General features: G+C 30.6%; 2 protein-coding genes across 4 annotated transcripts in view; both read right to left on the minus strand.

Moving 5' to 3' along the window:
- Positions 1-1,041: 1,041 nt before the first annotated feature.
- On the minus strand, positions 1,042-9,766 carry Vps26 (vacuolar protein sorting 26). 2 transcript variants are annotated; one of them, XM_074119080.1, is made up of 7 exons: positions 9,577-9,766; positions 9,125-9,268; positions 8,816-9,048; positions 6,867-7,031; positions 6,686-6,786; positions 3,410-3,621; positions 1,042-2,955 (listed from the first exon to the last, which is right to left on the minus strand). In XM_074119080.1, exons 1-7 carry the CDS (start codon positions 9,577-9,579, stop codon positions 2,695-2,697), a joined length of 1,119 nt encoding a protein of 372 aa, XP_073975181.1. In that variant the 5' UTR covers positions 9,580-9,766; the 3' UTR covers positions 1,042-2,694. The 2 variants fall into 2 exon arrangements, with proteins under 2 accessions (XP_073975181.1, XP_073975180.1); XM_074119079.1 differs by having other exon boundaries at positions 6,680-6,786.
- Positions 9,767-12,579: 2,813 nt separating this feature from the next.
- Positions 12,580-27,103, minus strand: part of GABA-B-R2 (gamma-aminobutyric acid type B receptor subunit 2) — an 802,816-nt gene continuing 788,292 nt past the window's right edge. Inside the window, exons 12-18 of one of the 2 annotated variants that reach the window (XM_074121125.1) lie at positions 24,941-25,051; positions 24,545-24,769; positions 19,747-20,008; positions 18,464-18,566; positions 18,229-18,376; positions 15,743-15,953; positions 12,580-14,878 (exon numbers count right to left, since the gene is read on the minus strand). In XM_074121125.1, coding sequence (XP_073977226.1) covers positions 14,577-14,878; positions 15,743-15,953; positions 18,229-18,376; positions 18,464-18,566; positions 19,747-20,008; positions 24,545-24,769; positions 24,941-25,051 — 1,362 coding nt within the window. In that variant the 3' untranslated portion in view covers positions 12,580-14,576. Of the gene's footprint in view, positions 14,885-15,742; positions 15,954-18,228; positions 18,377-18,463; positions 18,567-19,746; positions 20,009-24,544; positions 24,770-24,940; positions 25,052-27,103 lie in introns of both variants that reach the window. The other variant, XM_074121124.1, reaches the window with a different exon arrangement.

Here is a 27,103-nt window from a genome sequence, read left to right on the forward strand (position 1 = left end):
TCCTTAAATCCCTTTTGCTTAATTATCTCCTTTCACCCAGCTTCCTCCGAAATTAAAATTGAATTCATTTATCTCCTTAATTATTTTTGTAATTACAATACTTATTTTTTATTTATAAATATCTAAAATACAGGCCAAACTATTAGGGCTTCCAATTATACCATGTATTTATTCTTAGGGGACAATAGTCCCAGGAAATTAAATTTATTTTCTATTCTATTACTTGGTTCCATAATCCATTTGACTTCGTCTTTTTTTCGTTTCATTCACATTTCTTGAACTGACTAAATATTTCTTCCTTACTCCTTTAGCTGCGCATTGGTACAGTGTGAAACTTAAAATTCTTTTATTTCCATTTTAGTTTTCCAGATTTTTAGAAGAGATTCTGGTTATTTTTAATTAATAAAGCCATCATCTTCATATTTATAATCCTCGTTAATTTAATTCAGATATAATTTGTTTAGTTACTCTTTTTCTGCTAAGAGAGTGAAATTATTGCAATCGGAAAGATTTCGATTTTGAGATTTTTTACCAGAATTGACTTTTTTGAGGGTCCCTTATCATAAATTGTATAAATATACATATGTAATGTTTGAGAATAAAATAGCACTAGAGTATGAAACCAAAAAGTGTAACACTTAATATAATTGACCCTTGTCAAAATCTTATTAAGCCAGCGGGTACTAAATAACCCAAAGACGAGTGTTCACTAATGTGGATATGACCTTTCCATGGCATCTCTAAGTGTTACCACATTGAAATTCTGGAAAATTATCTTTTATTAAAGCTGCATTACTCGAAAAAAAATTTGAGAAAACATGACTTATAAGAAGAAAATTATTCTAAAAAATGCTTTAGTTTTTGTTTTTAAAAATAAAAATGAAAATGCGATTTGCATACAAGCTTAAAATGGGGGAACAGGTCTTGCTGAGCCAAGAACCAATTAATGAAAACTGCATTCTTCTCATTTAAAATTTTACTTCAACAAATTGTAATAAAAGATATGAGGAATGGATATATGTATATGTTAAATAATATTGGAATGTTTAAAGCTCCTACTCGGGAACAATTTATATTTAATATACGTTCAAGGTTCATAATGTAACATCGAGAAAATGCGTTAATGATACTTTTTTTTTTATCCAAGTTCACATTTACAAACATACTTTACATGACATATCAACAAATGAACTGTGACAAATATATTCAAAATGTTTTTAAATAATATTTTAATGCCCCAAATTCATTCAACTAAAATTTATTACTCATTTTTGGCTAAGCTCCACTAAATGGCATATTAAGAAGAGATTGATCAAATAACTGATATATACAGTTTAAATTATTTACAATATAGAATACAGCATGAACTTGAAGTTTCTAACCTTACAGCATTTCTTCTGGCCACCATTATCACCTTGCTTATTGCCATAATTGAATCTTTTCAATTTAATATTTGTCATTTATGAGGCAATTTTACAATAATTACAATATTTTTTTTTAACATAACTACCATATTTTTAACAATTTATTCATAAATATAGAGCACTTATAAATTTCAACAATTTTGGGAATATTAGTAGTAAAAAGAATTATTTGTTTATTGTGTAAAATATTTGTTTTTATTACACATACACTCATGTTATATATTTATATAATAAATTAAATTTAAATTAAAAGATTTATTTTCTTATATAAATTTCTATAAATTGTAACAAGTGGAAAAAACGTTCTTCAAAAATATATTCTAAATCCAATATCACACGTTTTGTGAATATTCTAATTCAAATTGTTTTTTATTTAACAATTAGGAAATTATCCCTAATCTGGGGGTTCCTTTTCTTGTACTGCATAAATTTGCTTTGAAAGAATCTTACGAATAGTTATCAGTATATATATATATTCCATTATATTTCAATTTGATACTTTATTCATGAAGATAATAATATAGATCGATCGAAATGTCCCAGTCAATATGAAATCTTAAAAGAAATTATGATGAATAATGTACATGTACATGGTACCATTAAATAACTTTAAATACTGTCTGAAACCATTCTTCAACATTTTGATAAACTAGAAATTTCTTACATTAAAAACATGTTCGAAATAATAAATACATTAATAATGAAGGAATATTTAATTATTTATACCAGTACATTTGCCAATGATAATTTTAATTTCGATGACACTTTTAAATAATATAATAATAGTTTACAATAAAACAATACATCTAACCAAAAATAGTTGTACGGCTGGGTTGCGGCGTTAAAAGCAGACAATTTGAATGTAGCGGATGTATGTATTTTTTTCACAAGTACAGGGAGCACAATTCATAAAAAGATATTTGGTATAAGAAAAACTATAAGTGTTCTAAATACGTACTAAAATACTCACGCGCGCTCACACAAACACATTTATATAATATATATAAATATTATATATGCAATGTATGAATGTGCGTGTGCTTTCTTTCAGTATTAAGAGATTCATTTAGGCACATCCGAATTTCGTATAACTTGCCTATCTCTATACTCTTTCATTTTTTATTTTTTAAAAGATTAATGTGCCTGATGTGGCCAACCCATTTTACAAATTATGAACACACATAATATTTTAATTTGAGATGTCTCTCACGCATGTTCAATATGATTTTTAATCAAAGCTATTCAGTATTATCGATACAGACTAGAGACATCATTCATCTGGTTTAGTTTCTTCTTCTTGGTCCTGTATGGTAGGAGCTGGAAATGGTGGATTTTCTACAGAAGGCATTGGTGATGGGGAATCTTCCCTTTGAAAATCTTCAAATGTAGGCGATTCCGGAGTAGTAGGTGTAGCACGAGGTGGTTCAGCAGCTTTTGGACCTCCTTCACCAGAAACCAGATGATTAGGTACATGTGGAGAACCGCTATGACTTTTTAGGGATTTTTCGCCTTTCCTCCATAACGTTATTTCCTGTAATTTTTTTAAAAAAAGACATTCAGTACATCAAGTAAACCATTTTTACTTGCTTAGATGATCTTAAATCGGATATTGGTGAAATCACATTTGGTAAATTTCGGACCTCCATCGCTATATTTCATTTTCGCAGAAAGGAAAGTAAAAAGTTTCAAGGTTGTTACAATAATGTTTATAAAATATTCCTCTCTCATAAAACGAGCAAGTCTCATAGAATCAGATATTAAAAAATGTGATCTTTCTCATGATAAAAAGAAACCAATTAACAATTAAAAAGGAGATACAAATTAAAGAAAACAAAACTTAATTGAAATTGAAGAACCGTAATAAATTTAAACTTTTTTATGGATTAAATCAACTCAAATTAATTGATAATTAATCGGATTACTTAAAACTGAAGAAATAAAATTGCACAATTTCTAAGAATTCATGTATTTAAATAAATAAGAACCTGTTGCTTAAAATATCGTCTGTCTTCCTCATCCATTAAAACCAAATTTAAAAAATATTTAACACTGAATTTTTTATTGATGTCTTTCATGGTTGGTGTCAGATCGTAACAGCTCAAGAACACTCTTATCGGTATACTCTCACCCCTTACAGGGGCCCCATCCATTATTTCATATTTAACAATATTGTCATTCTCAACAAATGTGTTCGGGCCTGCAAGTAACAAGCTTACAATTAAATATTATGTTCTACAAATGTAAATAATAATTAGAAATATTATTTATGCAATTAAATATGAGGAACATATTCTATATGTTTCAGATAATATTTAGGCGGGACTTATTTCATAGATATCAAACAGCTAAAATAACATACAAAACAAGTTCCTTGAACGATGGAATCCAAATCACATACAAAAATGTATTATTTATCGATCTCTAATCTCTAAAATTTTAAAAAGAATGTTTCACATTATGTTCCATCCCAATGTATCAGTTCGAATGCAGGCTTTTTAGAAAACATAACTGGTATTCTACGTTGGATATATTAGTAAATTTAGGTCATATGTAAAAATTATATTAATAAATTTAGCGTGCTCTAACTGAAATCGAAAAGGAAGATGATAAGCTGATAAATCTAACCTCAACTATACACACACGCACTTCCGTGTCTTTAGCAAGTCGAAAATAAACATCACTAAATTTTAGTGACAATTCACTGTCAGTTTCCTCCGGAAAGTGTTCTTTTGTTAAAAAATTGTCCATCACCAGACAGTGAGCTGTATTTAGCTCCTAGGAAGGGGAAAATCTAAGGGCCAGCAAACCGGATGCGAACCTGAGATCTCCGCATTGGAATTCTGTATGCTAATCACTGGGATAATTTCTTTCCTCTATTATTAATAATAGATACATCCAAGTCTTTTTCACCAAACGATTGTCCGAAATGACAAATAGAAAAAAAAAGAAGAAATTCAAGGGAATTTCAAAAAGATTCAAGATTACGGAAGATTGTATTCGAAGCAAGTGTTCTTAATGAGATTTACCAAGCAGTGCTGGCAGGATTTACCGGAATCGCTAACTGTTCAAACTGTGAGCTGTTTTATGTTTTCAATAGTTAAGTTTTGGAAAACGAAAAAAAAAAGATCTAGAACAAAACGCAAAAAGCGTAGGTAAAAAAAAGCATTGTTGCATTAAAAAAATTAAAACAGGATCCGAAGAAAAATGCCAAATACTCTTTCTGACTTTCTTTACCCCATAACGCCACACACTCTTGACGGGAAAACGATTTGAAAAAAAAATTGAAGCCATAAAAGATAAACAGTAGTGAGAGTTGAAAGCGATTCCAGTAAAAGCTCCCAAAACGACTTTCAGCAATGAAAACAAGTTAGGGACAACTGCATTCGTTGTAGCGGATTAAGATCTGTAGCTTGCATGTTCGAGGGTCGTTGGAAAAGTCCGTGCAAAAATAAAAACTACTTAATTTTTTGGGGTAAACCTTTTTTATTTTTCAACATAGTCTCCTTTTAGGCTTATACACTTCGTCCAACGCTGCTCTAGTTTGTTGATCCCTTCCGAATAATAGGATTTGTCCAAGTCTGAAAAATAGCCATTCGTTTCTGCAATCACCTCCTCGTTTGAATAAAATCTTTTTCCCGCCAGCCATTTCTTCATATTGGGGAACAAATAGTAGTCCGAGGGAGCCAAGTCTGAAGAATAGGGGGGATGTGAAACGAGTTGGAACCCTACTTCCATTAATTTTGCGACCACAACTGCTGAGGTGTGAGCTGGTGCGTTGTCGTGATGGAAAAGGACTTTTTTGTGGGCCAATCGTGGGCGTTTTTCTTGCAGCTCGGTTTTCAAACGGTCCAATAACGATGAATAATATGCACCTGTAATAGTTTTACCCTTTTCCAGATAGTCGATGAGGATTATTCCTTGCGAATCCCAAAAGACAGTCGCCATAAACTTTCCGGCCGAAGGAACTGTCTTCGCCTTTTTTGACGCAGATTCCCCCTTGGTAACCCATTGTTTAGATTGTTCTTTGGTCTCAGGAGTGTAGTGATGTATCCATGTTTCATCCACAGTGACGAAACGACGCTTAAAGTCCTGCGGATTCTTCTGGAACAGCTGCAAACCGTCCTTGCAACACTTCACACGATTTCGTTTTTGGTCAAGCGTGAGCAATCGCGGCACCCATCTTGCGGATAGCTTTGTCATGTCCAAATGTTGATGCAAAATATTATGTACCCGATCATTCGAGATGCCCACAGCACTAGCAATCTCACACACCTTCACTCTTCTGTCATCCATCACCATATCATGGATTTTATCAATGATTTCTGCAGTAGTAACCTCAACAGGGCGTCCAGAACGTTCAGCGTCACTTGTGCCAAAATGGCCACTCCGAAAATTTTGAAACCACTTATAAACTGTTCTAATCGAAGGTGCAGAGTCACCATAATGTTTATCAAGCTTCTCTTTAGTCTCCTGAGGCGTTTTGCCTTTCAAAAAGTAGTGTTTAAGCAACATACGAAATTCTTTTTCGTCCATTTTTTGAAAATCACTCGACTTCCTCGATTCAAATGAATGCCAAACACAAAGAAATAGACCGATCTGGCTGAAACTTTGTGTGTGTTCTTCCAACAGATGCTACTAACTAAACATAACCTCGATACGCGCCAGTGGTGCTATCTCTCTGACTTTGCACGGACTTTTCAAACGACCCTCGTAATGCCTGTAATTTTTTCTAAAAATTAAACTTTTTTTTTTTTATAGACCTCGTACGAACATTAAAAAATACATGAAATTTCAGAGGTGGTGTCACATGCTATTCAATCAATCAATGGATTTAACATTCAACAGTCGCATCTCATAACATAAAATATTCCGAAGTATTTTCAAAAATGTAATCCTCAACTAACTAAAGATTAATGGAGGTTCCTGAGGTAGCGGTCGCCTCTAAAGATCATGTAACGAGAGTTGTAGCTTTTTGAAATCATGTTTCAAATCAAAGTGTCTTTCTTTAAATAATTCAGCTCAAGCGCTTCAAAATTCTCTTAGAAGATGTATGGAATAAAAACAACAAAACCAGGTTTTTGAAAATCATGCTATTATATAACTAACCTAAATGACTGTACATTTAACTAACTGTTCTTAACTAACTAACAAGTACTTAACTAACAGTGTAATGAAAAAATTGGGAGTAATCAATGCTATTTTTAAAAAACCGTATCCCAATTATTTCACTAAACCCTAGGCCAAGAAAAGCTCACCAGAACCTGTGGTTTCCCGTTTGATAATAGCGATCTCCATATGCTTCAGCTTTATTCGCACTAAAAGAAAGTAAATTTTTCCCACAATCACATCTTTTAAATGATATCTGAAAAAAAATTATCTTTTAAATGCTGTTGTTTGTTCCAAACGCATTCATCCAATCAATTCATAGGGTGCAATACATACTTGCTTTTATTATATTCAAATTCTATGTGTAGACAATCTTCAATGCCAACTTCCATCTTAATACTGTTGTTCATTTCTGGGTAAGAAGACAGAGTGTGAACTACAATATCTTTTTCCTTAACAATATCCGACAAACGTCGCACTATTGTTACTCTAAGTAAATACCTTAAATAAAGAAATAATTTATTATGTAAGTTTCTGCACATGAAGTTGGTTGTATTAGTTATTAGTAAAAATTACCCTTAGTTGATAGAATTAATACGTTAACATCATGCTATTAATAATAGTATTTTTTAATATTTAACAAAATAAATTTATCGATGCTTGATTATAACAAATTAAAAAGTGAAAGCAGTGCAATCTAAGAACTGGCCATGACAGCACATAAATGGAAAAAGTCATATGCCATCATACAAGTAAATAATTATTTATTTAAGCAAGTATTAGATAAACTTGAAGACAAGATTTTAATAGTTTTAACTGTCAACAACATTAATTACTTAGTAAATTACAAAAGTAGTAGTCATGCGCAAATGTACAGTAAATAAAGTCAGTTTTGTCACTCAACAAAGTATTGCGAGCAAAGACAACATTGTACTATAAGGGATTTTAATCACGTTCTACCATTAAACTTTATATAATTTGAAACTTGATTTTTGATATTCATTACAGAAGTGAAATTAATGTTAAGACCTGCACCCACACTATATTTCAAAATATTAAAAAAAAACAAAAAACAATCAAACAAACACAGAAACTGAAAGTTTAATAAATAAGCAAAATAGAACAAAAAAACTTAAGATTAAAAAAAAAATAGCGTCAGGCCAAATAATTATCGATAAATGTACGAAGTTTCGAAGTACTTAAAGCAAGGAAATTATAGTTATACCAAGCAGGTATTAACGGCTTTTACTTTCACATAAATTGCAGGGTGACATACACAAATATCTTTTAATGAATTATAAAATTTGGTTTTAGAATTGAAATTTCTGATTATACAAAATATTAATTAAAAGCTTTCGAAAATTTAGATTTCAATAATTATTTCGAGAAAAGTCATCAAACAAAAATTAGCTGAAATAATTTGGACTAATGGTTGTACCGAATTTTATTCTTTGTACTAGACACATTGTCACGGTGCTGGCTTACTTTCTAACAAGTTTATGCACTTAAAATTCCAACAAGCAGGAAGTTCTGTTAAAATGGTAATGGTTCTACAATGAAACTAAAGGAGCAAATAAATTGCTCTTCTTAAAGAACTAGTTAACTAGTTGAATAATCTACTGTAATTAGGTACTTTCACATATGTAGCCAAAATTACAGAAAAAGGTTGGTAGTGTTTTAAATATTTGAAAATTCAATTTATACTTCTTAGGTATAAAAACTAATAAATATATTATTTCTAGTAACGTGGTTATTCTCGTTTTAAATTTAACTCAGAGCAACATTTCTAAAACTTAGCAAAGTTTCTCTTAGAATCTTTAAATCATAAAACTGCAGAATTTTTCTTTAAATTACAAAAAATTAAAAATGCAGGCATTAATGAAATCCATCTGTCTTATCATAGACCTGAGTAATCTCAATTACTTTATACCTCGAAAACACTGGAAAGTCAGTATATGATACAAAAAAACAAACTCTTCTAAGAAAAAAATTGCTTCTAAGGAAAAGCAATATTCTTTTAAGTTGAATTTAAGTTTGTTGTTTGTAGGTTGTACATATTGAAAATTCGGCCTTCCCTATGTGTAAAAAAGAATCCTGCATAATTTATAAGAAATATAACGGAGCTCATATTTGATTAAAACTTTCCTTCTTGGATATTAATGAAAAACCAATACATAGATATACGAACTCAAACAAGTAAGCCCATATATGAATTATTAACTAAAAACTAACATCTAATTACAATAACAACTTACTACATACCATAATACGAAAGAGTGCTTTACCTTAATCGTACATTAGAACCTGTATATGATTCAAAGGGCTTCTCTACATTAAGGAACTCGAAATTATAAGTTGTATTCTGCAAAAGTTCTCCTGGTCTAGCCAATTCTTTGACAAGCGAAGTAAAGTCGTGATGGTTCCCTCTATCATAATACAGTTCTATCTGACCTATGAATTCAATTTTTATACCCTGGTGTTCTAATTTACTTCCAGATTTTTTCAATCTTATGTTTACCTATAATGTTAAGTTTTTTATAGTTAATGACTTTGAAACGTTGAAGAACTGCTACTAAGAAAAATATTTTACTCACCTTTCCTGTAACACTCTCACCATCATAATAGAGTAAATGCCTTTCTTTTTTACCGTCTTCAGTCTTTATTTCAGCAAGTGGCCTATTATCTGTGCCGTCTAATACAATTTCTATATCTGCACTTTGTCCAAACCCAAAGAAACTCTGAAACATAAATATTATAATTTTTTTTTTTTTTTGCGTAATGCTATATAAAGTTACTAAAAAAATATTTTGATATCAACTAGTGCAGCAGCAGAGTTCATTCTTCACACGTTTTTCGAAAGAACTGCGACAAATATGAATACAAAATATTGAAACATGTATGGGCTTTTGACAAGTTCATTGCTTATAGATTAGTTTAGAAATACTATCTCGATTATTTCAAAATTAACCAAATCAAATTTCGTTTAATTTTTTTCTGGGGGAAAGAGATTTTTTTTTAATCAAACAATGAATTTAAAGCAGCTTACCATTTTCAGGTCTAAGAGGTAAGAGAAGACCAGTTAGAAAAATAATTGTGCCTATATATCTGATAATAAAATTAACGTTGGAACATGATGATATACTTCCACTAACTTGTAATGGTTTATTGCATCCTGATATAAAATTCACTAATCTAACAACTTCATTTTAGGTTACGTCACGAATTTATGCTTCCCCAATAACTGGTTTCCACAGTAAGCGTTGTATGTTTTCATTCAATTTTTTTTTGTATTTGTGAAAGTAAAGATACATAAAATAAAAAATAAAATAAAAGTACTATATATTACTTAATTTTTTCATATATATATCTGCAATTAAGCACAAATTGAATTAAATTGGCGGAACTTAGCCCGCCTAATTCAAAATTGATATTACAAATTGACAATACCTGAATTCTTTCTGTTAATATTATTAAACAGGGCTTCTTCACTGAATTAATTACCGTCTTGAGGTATGTGACTTACTTATGAGTAACTTCACTTTTTATTCAATATTTAGATTACTTTTCTTAAAAAAGAAACCACGAATTCGATAGAAAATAATACAAGACCTCAAATTTTGTTTTGTTATTTGATGGACTTACTGTTTTTGACATAGTAAATAAATATATTGCATAAAATATCCATCGCTGAGGAGAAAGATTCAAAAATAAATTTCCAAGTTTTTAAGCTACGACTGGATTTTACATAAATTCAAAGAAATAAATAAACGATTTCGAAAAAGCATCAGTTTAGTAGATTACGACTTTGCTAAAGAGCTATTGCAACGAAAAGAATTAGCTATTTTTCAGGATTTTCTCAAATAAACAACACAAATACTTAGTATGAGATACCAGATTATAATTACTATTAAACATATATATCGTTATATATATGTACATACTATATCGTTATAACTAATTAGCAAATCTTCTCAGTTTGAATCCTTTTTAGAGGAAATATTGCTGTTATTAATTCTGTATAATACCTGTATAATAATGTTATTTCAGTACCACTGATAAAGACTATAATATTCCGAAAAGTTCGGCAAATAAAGGAATACATGTTTTCGAAATTTATACCCTACCAAACAGAGTACAAATCATAATGAAAAAAAAACAACATTGCGTTACTTAAACTCTAGATCTAACACCATGGAAATAAAAAATAAAAATATCGCTTTTAAAATTTAAATAAATAGTTAATTTTACTTACTAAACCATTTATGTTAAATGTTAGCAATAAACGTGAAGAATGGTTCGAACGTGAGCAACCTGTTGGCAGTAGAATTTATCTCCAGAAGGTGATTGGTCACAAGTGATCAGTTGTAATTAATGACGTTCTAGTCAATGACATTTTGAAGTGGTAACTTTCCTAAAGAAATAAATCCTTCATTTGAAAAATTGGAATTAACAATTAATTATGTGAAAGTATTCAAACTTTTTTCCTGTCTTCCTTTTTCCTTCAATTCAAAAGAGAAAAATCATTTCTAGTTAGTTCTACAACACAACCAGATCAAAAACAAGAACCAGAGAGTTTTGAATTTAATTTCGTTGCGTTCTGATCGACTAATGTATTTTTCATGAACTTTATTTCTCACATTTTTTTTGTTTATTCTCTAAATAATCTTCTCTCAATTGATTAATTATAGAGAATATTATAGCAAATTTATCTTTACATATTTTCTAGATGTATACAAATTTCATTTATTTCTATAACTTGAGAATGAAAGAAAGAACGAGCTTGATAATACTTTAAATTAGTCAACAATAATTTTTTCTTAGTGACCACAAATTTTCTTGAACTCTAAGTTTTACCACAAAACATTTTATCAAGTCAGAAACTCAATATAAAGTAAAAATTTAGAGAGCAATTTATTCATGGAATATTAACTGCCTAAGAAAACTTTTAAAATTTTTTCTTTTACTCTCGTTTTCAAAGTAATCTCAATTGGTAATTAAAAGTTCATACGTGCTCTAATCTGAATCACTTCCATTTTACAACGTTACCTATAACATAATCGATAACGCTTTTTGATAACGCTGTCTCATTTTTCAATCTGAGATTCTTATTCTGGGCAAAACAGAAAAAAAAGTTAAAATCTTCCTGTAAAAGATTTTTTATGAAATCTTCCACTCAGATTCCTTGAAATACCAAATAAAATTCTAATTTTAATATGCTAGATAGATGCTGACTTACTAGTTTCTTAATTTGTTATTAGATGTTAAGTCTGATTGAAAAAATGCTTGCTCTTACTCCAACCACTAGCATACTTTCACTACCATGTATGCTGGTTTAGCTTTATGTACCACCCGTCCATCACGCATATTGCCTCAGAATATGTAATTCTTGTTTAAAAAAGAATGATTCTAGTTGTCTTTACCCCTAATGTATGTATATAAATTCTACTTACGTCTCTTGGTTACTCTCTAGGTGAAAGAGCTGTTTTATTTAAGGGTCATATTTTATTTCCTTATAACCTAGTAACAGTTTCTCAGCCATTTCCTTCACCACAGCTCGGACGACTTCTCTTTCTTCATTTGGCTCCTAATTATAGAAGATAATTGATCTTCTTGGGCTATTCGTTATTTTTATTTTCTTTTTCATTCGTTACCGTTGTTATTCTTTGTTCGTGATCGACTATGTCACACCCACTTTAACTTCTATTTTTCACTTGTATGTTTCACTTGCTACAAAATGTATTTTCTATAAAGCATTAAATAAATAATAATAATAATAATTTTTATAGATAAGTTTTTATAGCTTCCGGGCTCACACAATGCTGTACTTTAAATAATGGAGCTTGTTTTTCTAACAATTCACTAGAAATGGGTAAATATTATTGCATTAAATATTTGAAAAATAAACAAATATATTATATAGATTTGGATTAAATCAGAAAGGGGACCAAATGTTCTTTAATAAACATTATGGAATAATTGCTAATTAGTATGATAAAGAACAGATGGTTTTTAATTGTACTTTCAATAAAAAACAAAAATATAATTTTAGTAATCTGTATTTTTCAACAAAAGTTAGTTTATTGCAATACTGTAGTAATATTTAAACTCTAAATTATGCAACTATTTATAAAGTATTAGTAAAATTTTAAATCACACAACCATTTGGAACACCCTATTAGAATTAATATGTATAATTATATAAATATATACATACTTAAGTATATATGTATATATATATATATACTTAATTCAATTTATATTTATATATGTATATAAATTTAATTTTAGATCTATAACATTGTATTAAAACAATATTTTACAATTATTTTTTTAAGTTTTTAATGGATTATGTACACTTTTTTATGACAAAACATATAAATGGTTTCTATTTACACTATAAACATTTTACAAAATATTACATATTCCTAATAGAATAGGCTAAAGCATAATGGGTTTACAATCTCGGAGAAATAATTTTCAGTAAGATTGATTTCCTCATAACGAACGTAGCTAACCTTTTTTTTCTATCACAATGTTGATAACACTCATAGGCAAAAATTAACAAATCACAAAATTATAATCAGTTTATAAGTATCTTATTAGAAATGAAAAGACACCTACATAACATTTTATAATTATATACAGTAAAACGTTATGTTGAATTTTATTATATATATTTACAATTAGAATCTTTGAACAAAAAAAATTGCAACATTTATCTTTTAAAATGATTTTTTTAAGGGTGGGAATGTAAATATAAAGAACACTGTTATTAATTTAATATTAATAAACATACTTTCATTCTCTAAAATCTTACAGTATTCATTGAGCTATAAATGGCATTTAAATTTCTAACATCCATAACAAATAACATCGCTCCATAAACACAGCGTTAAGTTTTATGAAATGCTATGGACACCTAACACTGATGAAGACCAAGTGAAGTTAAAAATTTTAGAAATAAAGTTGAATAGTAAGGAAAGGAAGGGTATATAATAGTATACAACGTCATTACTTTCTGCTCGTTGTGTCAGATCAGTGTTTGTCATAAAAGAAATAACGAAGCATATTGTAATTGACATTTTGAGCAAATTATATTAGGCAATCTATTTAATATTTTACTTTTAGTTATACCTGAATTTTACTTATCACTCACATACCAATTTGCACATATTTCGAATGTGCCAGACAACTTCCATTCAATGTTTATGTACAAAACTTCAGTTATTCTAATGATTAAGATGCCCTTTCAATAATACTGAGGGAAAGGATATGAAAACTAAAGAAAAAATATCAACTTGTAAAGAGTAAGATATTAAACGTCAGGAACACAAGCAGATTATTATTTACAATTGATTTAATTTATTGATTGTCTTTATTCTTAGTAAAGTGAGCTACATTTATTATTAAATAATGTACTAATTAAATGATGTTAAGAAATAAATAAAATTTTCATTTTTTTTTTGTTAAATAAATAAAAAGTAAGAAAATTACAGTTTTTTTTGAATATAATTCTTCATTAATGAAATGTACGACCTTTTTCTAATTTTATTTTTCGGGTTTTGCCAAACAAGTATTCAGTCTAAACGGTAACAGTATTTCATTATGCAATTTAGAGAAGCTTTATTTATTATCTAGAATATCAGTCGATCAGTTTTATTGCGCTAGAAATATAGTTACCAAAAAAAAAAAATGGCTTTGTGTTCCTGATGATAATTCCTATGATGTTAAACGTAGAGATAAATAAATTTGTACAGGTGGTATATATGTATATCGTATATTATTTTCACATATAATTTATGATTATGTTTTGATTTTAAAATGCTTTTATCAGGTTCATAACTTTGCAATGCTTTTAGGAGTGATAACTTATATCCTAAACTTTCAGTTAAATCAAGTTCAAATAATTAAATATCGAACGAATTAATTTATTTCTAAGTACATCAATGAAATAACACTTATCACAAAGGTAGTGCACTTGGCAGTTAAAAAAGGTGGGAGAAACGGCACTGTCCACAGTCCGTAGGGATAGGTGGAAGATGTATGTTATAGATATTCTACGATATCGCATTTAATTGCTATGTTGGGGCAGGATGCGATTGCTGCTCCTTTCCTCTCCGTCAATAGTTTTTGAAATATAGGCAGTATGGATAAATCGAGCAGTTCTCCTTCGCTTAGTGCTCCTGCTAGTACATTTGGTGTGCTCTGTACATGAGCTGGCGTTGGTTTTTTAAGGCTGCTACCTCTTGTTTGTACAGTGCCGCTTTGAGGAATAATTCCAGAGCCTCCATGGCAACATTTATCCCTTCTTTCGGATACTGAGCGTTGAATTACTGAAACATCTTCATCTGAAACTTAGAATTTACGTAAATTAATTGTAAAACGTTCAGGAGCTTTCATATTATTAGCGATATTGTTTATATATTTTTTAAAATTATTCATTGCTAAAGCAAAATTTGTATAAGTTACAATAACAGCCAATATTACATTTAAATTGAGAATATATTATACATTCATTTTTCAGAATCATCAATAAAAGGTGCTTAAAAATATTGTTAAAATTAAAAAAGAATAGTTATTCGTAAAATACTCTTTAGCAATAATATAATTTACTTTACTGATGGAGCTGATAAAGGCTGGTTGAATCTGGATTTGTAACAAACTACGTTTCAAGCCCTTCGTTCCTTTCTAAATCCCTTTAGAAATCGACTGTTTCATAACCTTCTATCAAGAGAGAAGGATAGTATACATCGATCTATGCACCTTCTGGTGCTTTTGTCATGGGATAAAAATACGTTCCGTTATGCTCATCCGCACTGAATGTTCTGGACGTAGAAAAGATCTGGCTAAGAAAAAAATCTCTGAACGCCACAATTATCCTCTTTAAGAAATGATTAAGCAATAGCTATGTGTTTTGCAACAAATTCAATTCTATGGAAACTCTTTTACAATTTTTGCACTATTTTTCTTTATCGAATAAAGATAGCTCCACTGATTTGTTTGCCAATCTTAGAATTATTTTATCCTTCAATAACAACTACTATCTCCACTAATCTACTAAGTTATGCGAAGAATAAATTAACAATCTTCAGAAGAATATTTCACTTACACCTAACTTAATTCAATAAGCTACAACTTCATATATTATATACCTATATCAAATGATTTTAAGAGAAAGTCGTTTAATGTGTAATAAGGGTAGAACTAAGTACCTTCGTTTGTAGCTGGATTACTACATCTCGTTCTGCAATGGCGTTGAGTTAGCCATAGTTCATCTTGATGGACAAATGTTGGGGTACGCCTGCCAGGCATGGACGTGCGACGTTGTGGTGGTGGAGTATGGCTTGTTTTGGCTCCACTGGATCTACGCCTTAAAGAGCTGCTACTGCCACCACCCCTGGGACACTCTTCCCAAGAGACAGCCTAGAAAGGAGCAAATATGATTAATGACTTTATTATGTACATCTTTTTGCATTATTTTTTTATCATTTTTTTTTTTTTTGGCGCATCGATGGCTGTGATCATATTGACTGTTATTGTTCTTTATGACTTTTAAATTTTACGTTTTGTATCAAGGAACAAAATTAGTCATAAATTTGTATAAATTCCACTTTTAGAAAATCTAAAACATTTCATGAGAACGCACACATGACTTTCTTTACTCAAATTTCGAATTTATTTTAGCCAACTTAGAAATTACACTGTTAGGAGGCTTCAATGATGCAATTAATAGAAGGAATTGAAAAAGAAGTAAGACCTGCTTGGATCCCTCCTTTAATTCAATTTTCAAGAAACGAAAATTTTCAAATCAAAGCTAATCAATTATTCAAAATTCAAAACTAATATATGTAATTTCTTCCAATTCCAAATTTCAGAAGTTTTTTCCCAGAACTCCCTAAACCAATTTTTCTAGGTTCAAATAAAATAAAAAGATGTAAGTGTTGTTATGAAAATTAGCTAATGCGCATTATTTCTTTTGAAATTCTACTACAGAATATAAAATAGTGGAGTAAGAGACAAGTGTCAAAATGATAAAAAAATTGCTATACATAGAATATTCACAAATATTAAGCGGCTTCAATATGGGCCTATTTAAAGAAAGGTCTTTTGAAAGAGGCAAAATGTCCCAAAATAAGACCTTTTCATAAAACTAATTTTTGATTTAAAAAAAGTAATAGGTTCTTGTCTGAGTTATCTCTGTTCGAAAGCTGAAAATGCATTGTCAAACTTGCGGTCAGCGATTTTTTTTCAGGCTTGCAATAACAAAACATCATACAATTCGATAAAACAGCACATTACAGAAAACTTATCCTCTCCCTCCTCATAACTTTCGTGAAACGAATTTTAGAGAAAAGTTTTTGAAATTAAAGTTATAGCTACAAATGTACAAATGTAAAAGGTATTCATAACTGTAGGAGCAGCTATCGAGAAAATCGAGGAATTATGAACATACCCTCTGAAATCTCACTTCTAATCATGCCAATTAAACTTAGTGATTTACAGGGTTGATTAACTGAATTGGAAGAGAAGTATTATTAAACCAAAGGTTTAGAAACCTTCTAGGTGTCCAACCACTAAGATTTTTTCTTCATAGAAGCTCGTACAACTAGCTGGTAATGTCGACTAAAGCGATTGTATGGAGAAGATTTAGAAGAATTAGAAGGCTCCAGACGGCGGTAAATAACGACACAAATAAATAAATAAATAAACAAAATAAATAAATGAAATTAATAAAAAATAAAAATAAATAAAAAGCAGCGATACTTTGGCAAAGTTCTTTATAGTTCGGTTTGTAGCCAATAGATCGCTCTTGAATTCATTCAGTTGGGCAGCTCGGTGTGTAGTTTGTTATTCTGGCAGGCACGAAGTCAAGAATTCTTTTCTCTTTAAATACATTAAATTCTCTTCTCCCTCAGTATTCACCAGAACTCTGTTATAACAAACTCGTGACGCGATACTGCGTCGCCAGCAGTGCAATTAGTCGAGTGCAGTTGAGTGTGAACTTAATCTCATCCAGATCCCTTGAAATAAGAAGAAAGCGTACAACCTTTTCTAGAAGTGTACTAAACGTCCAAGGAAAATGATAGATCTACTTTCCAGTGGGAATCTGAAAAAGAGTATATAAAAAGGGTGAATAATAACACCCAGTGACACCTCTTACACCCTCGAAATATACCAAAGCTTGCAGAATAGTTGATGAGTGCTACTGATTGGTTTAGCGCTTCCAAGGCAAACTATATCTGATTCAAACATTCATTGGCAAATGTAAACTATGCACTTTACATGTACACAAAATACACATGTAACTTTAGAAATGACTATATTTCATCAACATACACTGATACTTAAAGGAAGCATAATTGAGCTTTAGGTTGTATTACGTTTGGCCCCCAAAATCTAGAAAACAAAAAAGCCTGTACTCTTACTGAGGTCAAGTCCATTTTTTTTTTTTTTTACACTTTTATGGACGCCTGGAACCTAAAACGTATATTTCTAGTGGAAATTCATTATAGCAAATTGGGCTTATCCACGCTTCTTACTACTATTAGACAGAGAAATATAAAAAAATGAATTATTCACTTTTCAACTTTATTGGCTTAAAATCTAATCAGTATTAAATAATATTAAAATATAATCGATATTTCCTTGCTGAGAACAAGTTAAGTTATTATTGACAAAGATAGGATTTTAAAATAACCTTGCTGGTCGGTTGGCTTGCTGGAGAATGTTGAGCAGATTTAATGCTGTGCCTGGCTTCACTAATTACAGACAAACTACCTCCTCCGGTCATTTCCTCTAATGCCGCCACTGGCGTTTTATTATTACAGAATGTTGTAGCTTTTTTCCTAAATGAATTTAAAAAACAATTATGTGAAAAAAAGAATTTATATTTACCCAAAAAATAAAAATAAATAATTCAACAGTAAAGTTACTTTTGAGCCGCTGGTGTTTCTACAACGTTTGAAAAATCTCCTTCATGAGATGAAGCGTTGGAACATACTGAACTTAATTCGGTTGTTTCAGTTGCTGAAGGTACTAGAACAATAGAACATTAGAAAATAAGTTCATGTTTTTTTAGAAAGAGTGGAAATCGTTCAAATATAAAATTAATTATTATTATCCCTCAGATTGGACGCGGCATAAATTAAGATAAAGAAACTTTATTTTTTCATTGACAATAAAGCTTTACAGTATTGTTTAAAAAAAATTAAGATCCTAATATTGTCTGGTTTCAGTCTTCAGGAAGTCGCCAAATGATAGTACGTTGGTGAAAGTGTAGTGAAGGAATAAAATTAAGGAATAAAATAGCTGGGCAAGTCCTGTGCCCCATGCCACTGCAGCCAAAAGATGCTTATTGTGCCTTCCCCCTTTAGATCCAGTAGATGAAACCTCCCCTACTAAAGAGGTTGAGGACTTTTCATACTAGTTTTTTTGTGCGCTACCATCTCCTTTGGTCTCAAAGTTCTCGAGTTCTCAATGAATTTTTGGAGCGTTTGGTGATAAAGAGTGATCGTCAAAATCTGAACGAAAAAACTTGGAAAACACCCAACTTTTTGACAAATTTTTGCCTCTTTTCCTATGGCACCGTCGTTTTTAGTAGCTTGCCTAAATAACTAACCACCACTAGTATGTTTGCTTTTGAAAAAGTGGGCCAGTGTTGGTACAGATTTTTTGAAAATTGCCTCGCTGAAGGACAGATACTACAATAACAACTCCAAATTCTAAGAAAATATTCTTCAACAAAATCTTTCTGTACCATTACTACCATCAAGTTCCTTCGAATGTTCTAATCTTACATTTCACCCCACCCAGACCTATATAAGTTAATATCCCGTTCACAATAACAGTCGTGATGTTGTTAAATCAAAAGTTGTAAAGTCGTGTGTGTTGTTAAAAGACAACGTACATTAAAAACTTTTTTTAAAGTTTTACATTAAATTAAATTAAATTTAAATTTACATTAAATTTTTTTTAATATTTTAAAAATTTATTTATTGTGTTTGTATAATATTTTGGTCAAGGTTTTTACAATAATTTAGTTTGTATTGGTTACAACCAATCTACAATAGTGTATTTTTAAATTCTTTTGTATAGACCCTCAAGAAGGCAATAAATAAATTAGCCGAATTAGTAGTTAATTATCGCAACTAATTGATCACCTAAATTATTAAAATAAACAATATTAGAATTTTTAAAACAAACAAGAAAAACTAACGGTCTTTTTTCAGTTGTGTTACTTCTGGAGGTGCTGGAGGGTTAGAGATCACCTTTTCGTCTTGGCCCAAAACCCTGAGTAACGTTTGAAGCTCATTATCTCGTTCCAGTAAAATTTTGCGCCATTTTTGATTCGATGTTTTTGCTTCTCTAAATTTCTCTTCTAATTCCGAAGAATCTCTTCTCTTATTAGATCTTGGTCCTAAAGTTGCTCTAATCCTTTTGTCAATCACACCTTGTGGATTTCTCCTTAGTTCAACCAACTGTAAAACAAGTTACCTAATTATCTTGATTTTGTTAAAAAAAAAAAATGATCTTTAAACCCTTATAAGCTTAAATGGCGCCTAAATTAGTCATACAAAAAAAAATTATGTAAAATTTGTAATACATTAAAGGGATAGTTTTATTTTAGGCTAGAAGTTTTTTTTTTAAATTAACTACGCTTCAATTTATTGGCTACCATAGGGCTTCAACAACGCAGTCCGGCTCCTACTCTTAAGTATACTTAGCTCTTATTATAGTTTTAGGAGTGAAGAGCTGGCATAGGTGTGCCAATTGATAATACGTTTCGAACAATCTTACATGGCAATATATAGGTTAAGGCTCACCGATAGAGTATATTTCCGAGAGTTTCGCAGAAAAAAAAACCGCAAAAACTGTCTACTTGAAAATTAAAACTGTCCGGTAGGACAGTTGTATAAGGGTTGACCATCAAAAACTGCACGAAAAAGTGTAACGTTGAAAAACACCCAACTTTGACAATTTTTTTCTATTTTTCTATAAAAGATAAAATTCCCAAATTTTCTTTATAATATAGGGCAAATCCTCCTTTATAACTGTAATTTTTTTGCAACCACCCAGATCTAATAGGTTTCGAGAAAAAAGTTGCCGAAAATGAGCAAAAACGGCTTTTTCAAAAAATGTTCTTGTTCTTGTTCTTCTTCTTCTTGTTGTTGTTGTTGTTGTTGTTGTTGTTGTTCTTGTTACCTTTTTTGTAAACAACGTAGCGCCTAAACGCGTGAACCGATTTTCATGAATGAGGTGTCATTCGATTCGGAATTTTATGTAGATGTGCCTTTTGGGGGTCTCGGCCCTGTACATCGAATGGGAGAGGAGTTAGCCCCCTTTATGTAAGGCCCCCTCCAAAATTATTATTACTAATTACTCTGTAAATCTTGGCCCGATTTTGATAAAATTTGGTAGGATGATAGGGTTAGGGCTCCCCTACCTAACATTAAAGCGACGATCTGCTCTTACACTTGTTAAGAGGAAGTATAGCAATCATTTCAAATTATCGAGGCGTGAACCGATTTTCATGAATGAAGTGTCATTCGAATCGAAATTTTGTACAGATTTGTACTTTAAAAGTCTCGACGCTGTGCCTTATAAGGAGGGGAGTTTGCCCCACCCAAGTAAAGCCCTTTCTAAATCTATTATTACCAATATTTCTATAACGCTTAGTCCGATTTTGATAAAATTTAGCACGAAGCAGTAATTAAAGCTCCTCTACGTGGCTGTGATGTGCCATCATGCTCTTACACCTACTAAGAGGAAGTACTGCAATCGTTAAAATTATCAATGGGTGAACCTATTTACATTATGAATGAATTGTCGTTCGATTCAAAATCTTTGCCTTTTAGGGAGAAGTACTGTAATCGCAGTTTATTTTTCTTGCTCCTCTTAAAAGGAAGTACTGAAATCGCAGTTTAATTTTGCTATTTACGTACAAATACCTTCCTATTTTATTCAAAACGCTTTCTCAAAAAAATGGTTATTGAGGATGGTTTGGGGACCGCAACTATAATCATTCTTTAAAAAGATCTCTCCAGTGGTAGTTACGGTTCCGATTTAACACCTTATCAGGTTATAATGATAGAATAGCTTATTCCAAATTTTAAAAAATCTGTAAAGCAGACGTAACTTTGCAAATAGACAAAAAGGAAAATCTATCCAAAAGGTACAAAAATCTCCTTAACAAAAACTTACAGTTTTAAAAGTTAAGTATAAGGGTTGATTAAACGCCAAAAGGTACACAAATCAGCAGTTCCCAACATTTCATTAATACTTCATTGATATAATTTAAGTAATTTTACTGCATTAACTTTTCCTTCACATTTTTTAGAATTTATTAGATGTCACAGACCCTTATGCTGGCCAGTTCATTCATAATATTTTTTTATTATAATTATGATAAAATGAGTGATGAATTATTCTGAGTAGTCACATATACATGCATGTTAAAGTAGAAAAAAACAAAGTTAGAGTCGGCCACTTTTTAAATTTCAATCACGGAGGATTCAAAACAATATTTCAGTCTTAAATTCGTCTTACCGAAATATTCGTGAGCACAAATAACATACATTTAATAACAAGTAGATTATTCAACAATATTTACTCATTTCTCAATTGTAATTTAATTTAGTCCCCCTAATTTTACTTATGGTAAAATACTGGAATAATTAGCTGTCCTAAAAATATGCATATCTTTATTTTCTTTATTTTATATTACATATATATAACATTGTGGGAAGAACACCTAGATTGAGAATGTAATTGAAGAAAACTATATTATTTGCGATAAAGCCAGATTATTTATTACTTATTATTACAAACGTTTGACTACAACATAAAATAACAATTACTTTAATCGAAGAATGAACTTAAACCAATGATTTTTATTTAAAAATAAAAATAAATGCATAAAATCATTGATGTAAAAAAAGTTTATGAATTTTTTAGCCTCTTATTTTTTTTATATTTTTTATAACGTTTTCTTTTTCACCTGTGATTAATAGTTTGATTATTATAGATAAATAGATATTACAGTCAATCTAAGTTAAATGGTGTGCTACTTGAGTAAATATTTTGTAGACGAAAATGGCCAGCATAAGGGTCTGTGACATCTAATAAATTCTAAAAAATGTGAAGGAAAAGTTAATGCAGTAAAATTACTTAAATTATATCAATGAAGTATTAATGAAATGTTGGGAACTGCTGATTTGTGTACCTTTTGGCGTTTAATCAACCCTTATACTTAACTTTTAAAACTGTAAGTTTTTGTTAAGTCTGATAAGGGAGATAATCCCTACTTTCAAGATCGGATCATAATTAAAAAGAACAGACAGAGGGCTTCAAAAATTTGCTCTTTTCTACAAGGATGGCACTTCGGACATATATATGAAGTACAGAGAGCTAATGACCATTAGCAAAGTCCTTGTGTCAAAACTCTGTGTTTTGAATCCTTGCAAATTAATAGTTCGAAAAAATATACAACTGCAGAGGGGTGTACAATGCTGTACACCAGTGGAAACTGAATCCTCACTATACTCTCAGACGTTGAAAGCTGACGGAATTGATTACTAGTAAAGGTTTGCATGCTGCTCAATAGGGTAATTCAGTGACAGAAAAATAAGGAAGCCGGTGAAATTAAGGGTTGTTGTTATGACATTACAAGGCTCATATACTAATAATATTTTAAATTTAAGGCACGCCCTCATCAGAGGTCACCTACACCGGAGCTTTTACCGAAGGGTCCGATATGTCTAAGTATACCTACCTAAGTCGCCATATGGCTTAGCCATGATATGGAGTTTGCTCTCAAATTGGAGCACCACTACAGCTCTATATTATTAGACAAAAGTTTGCAAATGGATTCTTAGATTGAGTTTGAAAGCTTGAGTTTTTCTTCTACCAAAAGCAGAACTTTCATACTCTTCATACACGCCCTTCACACTGGCAGGAAATAGATCTTTATAACCTGAGGTACCATTTCCTTTTCTTTCTAAGGTACCTTCACAGGCTTAAAGTTGATAGCCCTATTCGATGCATGTGTTTACTTGGACTGCAATATCCTATCAAAATGCCACGAACGTCCGATTGACTGGTCTTCCAGACGTTCAAAGTTGTTGGAGTAATATCCACCCACCATCATTTCTGCGGCCGGGCTTTTGTTGGCTGCACTATGCGACATTTGGCTTTGTCCTAAATAAAGTCTTTTGAGAGCACCGCAGAAAGAATAGAAACCTCCCTCGGTCAGGCGGTAAGCCGTCTCATTACGCCTTTGTCCGAATTCCCGGCAGAGTTGTAAGTGTAATGTAATGGCATAATTATTACTTAATTAAGGAAGTGAAAAAATGAAGTAGGATATTTAGTGCAGTGACCACTGAGTTAATCCTTTCCCACAGTGATTGTACTTTATAATAAATAAAATGAATAGTTTTCAAGTGGAAAATGAAAAGTAATCTATTCCTCCTCAAACGAATCTACCCTCAATAAAAATTTTGGGTAATTGAATATACCTTTTGAATTACATTGAACTGACTGAGAAGTAAAAAATAGATATCAGATTTGAAAATTAAATATAATAGATGAAATTAAAAAGGTGTGAACTTCTTTTATCTGCTCAAAAGATCATAGTTCAGACTAAAACTGCGGAACTGACCTACTTTAGAATGAGTGATTAGATCTGTTCACTTAAGAGCCAAATTATGTATAATTATCTCATTGTAAATTTGTAATGATGCATTACGATACTGGGTTCTAATACCGGTCAGCATCTTGAAATTTATTTAATTTGTAAATATGAAAATTATGTATGTATTTATTTTATTTTATTTATTTAAATATGTATATTCGCCTCTGTACACGACACCTGATCGCTTGTTTGACTTAATGCAAGCCTGAAAAATTTGGCAATTAGATTAATTAGGACTGACGAGTAGGGCAGTTGTATAAGGGTGATACAAATAAACATAGAATTTTGAGGACGAAGCAAAAAAACCTGAATGAAAAATCTTTACCTTTGGAACAAAAACTAGGCATAATGTGATTGTAGCACAAAAGAGAATAAAAACAGAGATCAATACAAAGGCAGCATTCTGCTCATCAGATAGCACAAACGATACTGCAGCTCCCATAACGCACATCAGTACAACATTATATACACTCATCCCAACATACTTAGAGTCATTTAATGCCGGTATGCTTACATGACGGGTCTCCCATGCAAGAAACGCTCCGAATATCTGTAACATAAAATCTTATTTGTTTTATCTTCATTTCGGTCGATAATGGGGGCAAAGTAAGATATATATATAAAATGAAATACATAAATAAACGTTTCAAACAGTAAAACTGAGGTTTTTTTATAGTTTAAATCTACGTTATGTAAAAAAATAAATAACATTAATATTAACCATTAATAAACCTTTGTACGCGTATATTATGCCTACAAATATGTTCATATAGTTGCTTTTGCAGTACTCATTCTCTGGATAAATTATAATATCTTCACTATGAGGATGTGGCTGCAAACAAAAAGTTCTCATTAGAAATTACCAATTTTCAGGTAAAAATAAATAACTTACAGGCGAAGAAAAAAGCATGTCAGAACTATTTTATTATATAAGATTATAATTCAAACTAATTAAATGATTGACGAATGACCCTCTAAATTTTATAGACCCATTAGAAACAATAATTAGATGCACTCAATTGAAAGACAAATTGATGAATATTTTTTATCTACAAAATTTTAGTATGTTCTCTTTAAAATTTCAAAATCACTACCCTTTATATAACAATGTAGTTTCTATAGCAAAAAAAAAAAAAATTCTGGAGAAATAATTTTTCCACCTAACGAAAATCTCCAATTTGTTTTTATTCTTCTTCCCAAGATCTGGAGGTTTGAATCAGTACGACTCATTTCACAAAATTTCTGAATTATTCTGTGTAAATATTTAAAATAATAAAAACGAACTAGATGTTAAACTACTTCTACCCAATCTAGTTTTAAAAAAATATACAGGGCTTCACTTGTGACAAAACGTTTATATGAACCAAGATCAGATTCACATCAGTTCACGTAAACAAGGCTATTTTATAATTTTTTTTTGATTGTGTGTCTTAAGTAAGTGTTGGACAAATTTATTTACACCATTCGCAAAAAACATTAACTTCTTCATAAGAATTTTATTATTTTACCAAATTGTATTTTATGGTTATTATATTTTAGAAGTTAACATTAGATTGACAGATACAAAGATAGCTAAGAACAAAAATAGTGCTTATTTTAGAAATAAGGTAACAAAATTTACAAATTTGAATCAATGCAAACTTCAAGGCAATGAAAGATATGAAGAATCTGAACTCTGAATTCAATAAAAACCAGACCGACCCTAGGTGGCTGGGCGTGTCTCTCCTAGTGGGCAGTAGCTGCTCTGACTATCACATTACGATAAAACCTCTTCAGTTTTTTGTCTTAAGTCAAAAGAGATGCTCGAATCTCTTTTTAAACAACCATCTCATAGAGTTAAAATCTATATCTTTATATAAATAAAAATTAATGACATCATTAAGATATAGTTGTATATAAAGAGTGAAACAAAGATTTTTCATTTTAATAAATTTCATTCATAATTTACTAAAGCTAAAGATAATCATATTGAACATCATTAATATAAATAATTTTTCAATTAGGACTAATTGAAAAACGGTTAGTCAGTTTAATCCGTCCACTAATGTCGTCTCTTTCACTTCTTCCTTAATGAGTATGAAATATAAGAAAGAGGTGGGATCAACACTTCAGTAGGTGGTTAAAACGTCAGTTTAAAGTATAATTTATTTATAGTGCTGAAATCTATTTCGTTATCTTAAATGTTATTTGGGTTTCTCTCAGTTGCTTGAAAAGTTTGTTATAATATATCTTCTAAATTGTTCCAAATGTTCGTTTATTTTATAACTCTAAACTATGGCATGGGTAACACAATGGCATGGGACTCCGCATTCAAAATTTCAAGTTATTTGAAATAAGAACATTTCTATTCGAAAACTTATTCCTTACTGCTTCAGAGCAAATTTTCCTAGCGAGCATTTTTATCCAAATTTTTCTCCAGTTGGAGATAACAAAGATATCAAGATATTGGTTATTTATCACTCTATTTTTTAACCGTTTAATAACCACTTCTCAATTTTCATAAAACTGATGTGCTAAATTTTAACATCTGTGCTTAACAATAATCACCCAAATTATTTGTAAGCAGTCTCTCGCTGCAATTTGAACTGCAGCATATAATTAAAAAATAAGACAAAGAGTTAGGGGCTTAGTAACAGGCCTTGGCTAGACGTAATCCAGTGTAAGAGCTAAAGAAAATTTTCGGCTATGATGGCTTTAGTATGTAATATTAACATTTTAAAATTCATACATTTTAATTTGAAATGTCAGGGACAAGCAGGGCTTGTCTATCGAAAGTCACCATAATGTCTAGTAAAAAGAGCTAACTTCTTGCTTCTTTCAAAACAGTACTAATTTCTCAGTATTAAATAAAGGATCGAAAGTTTTCATAAATAATAAAATGCCA

The sequence above is a fragment of the Rhodnius prolixus genome, unplaced genomic scaffold (genome assembly GCF_049639745.1).
Source record: "Rhodnius prolixus isolate KJV_2025 unplaced genomic scaffold, Rpr scaffold_2, whole genome shotgun sequence".
Classification (NCBI taxonomy): Eukaryota; Metazoa; Arthropoda; class Insecta; order Hemiptera; family Reduviidae; genus Rhodnius; species Rhodnius prolixus.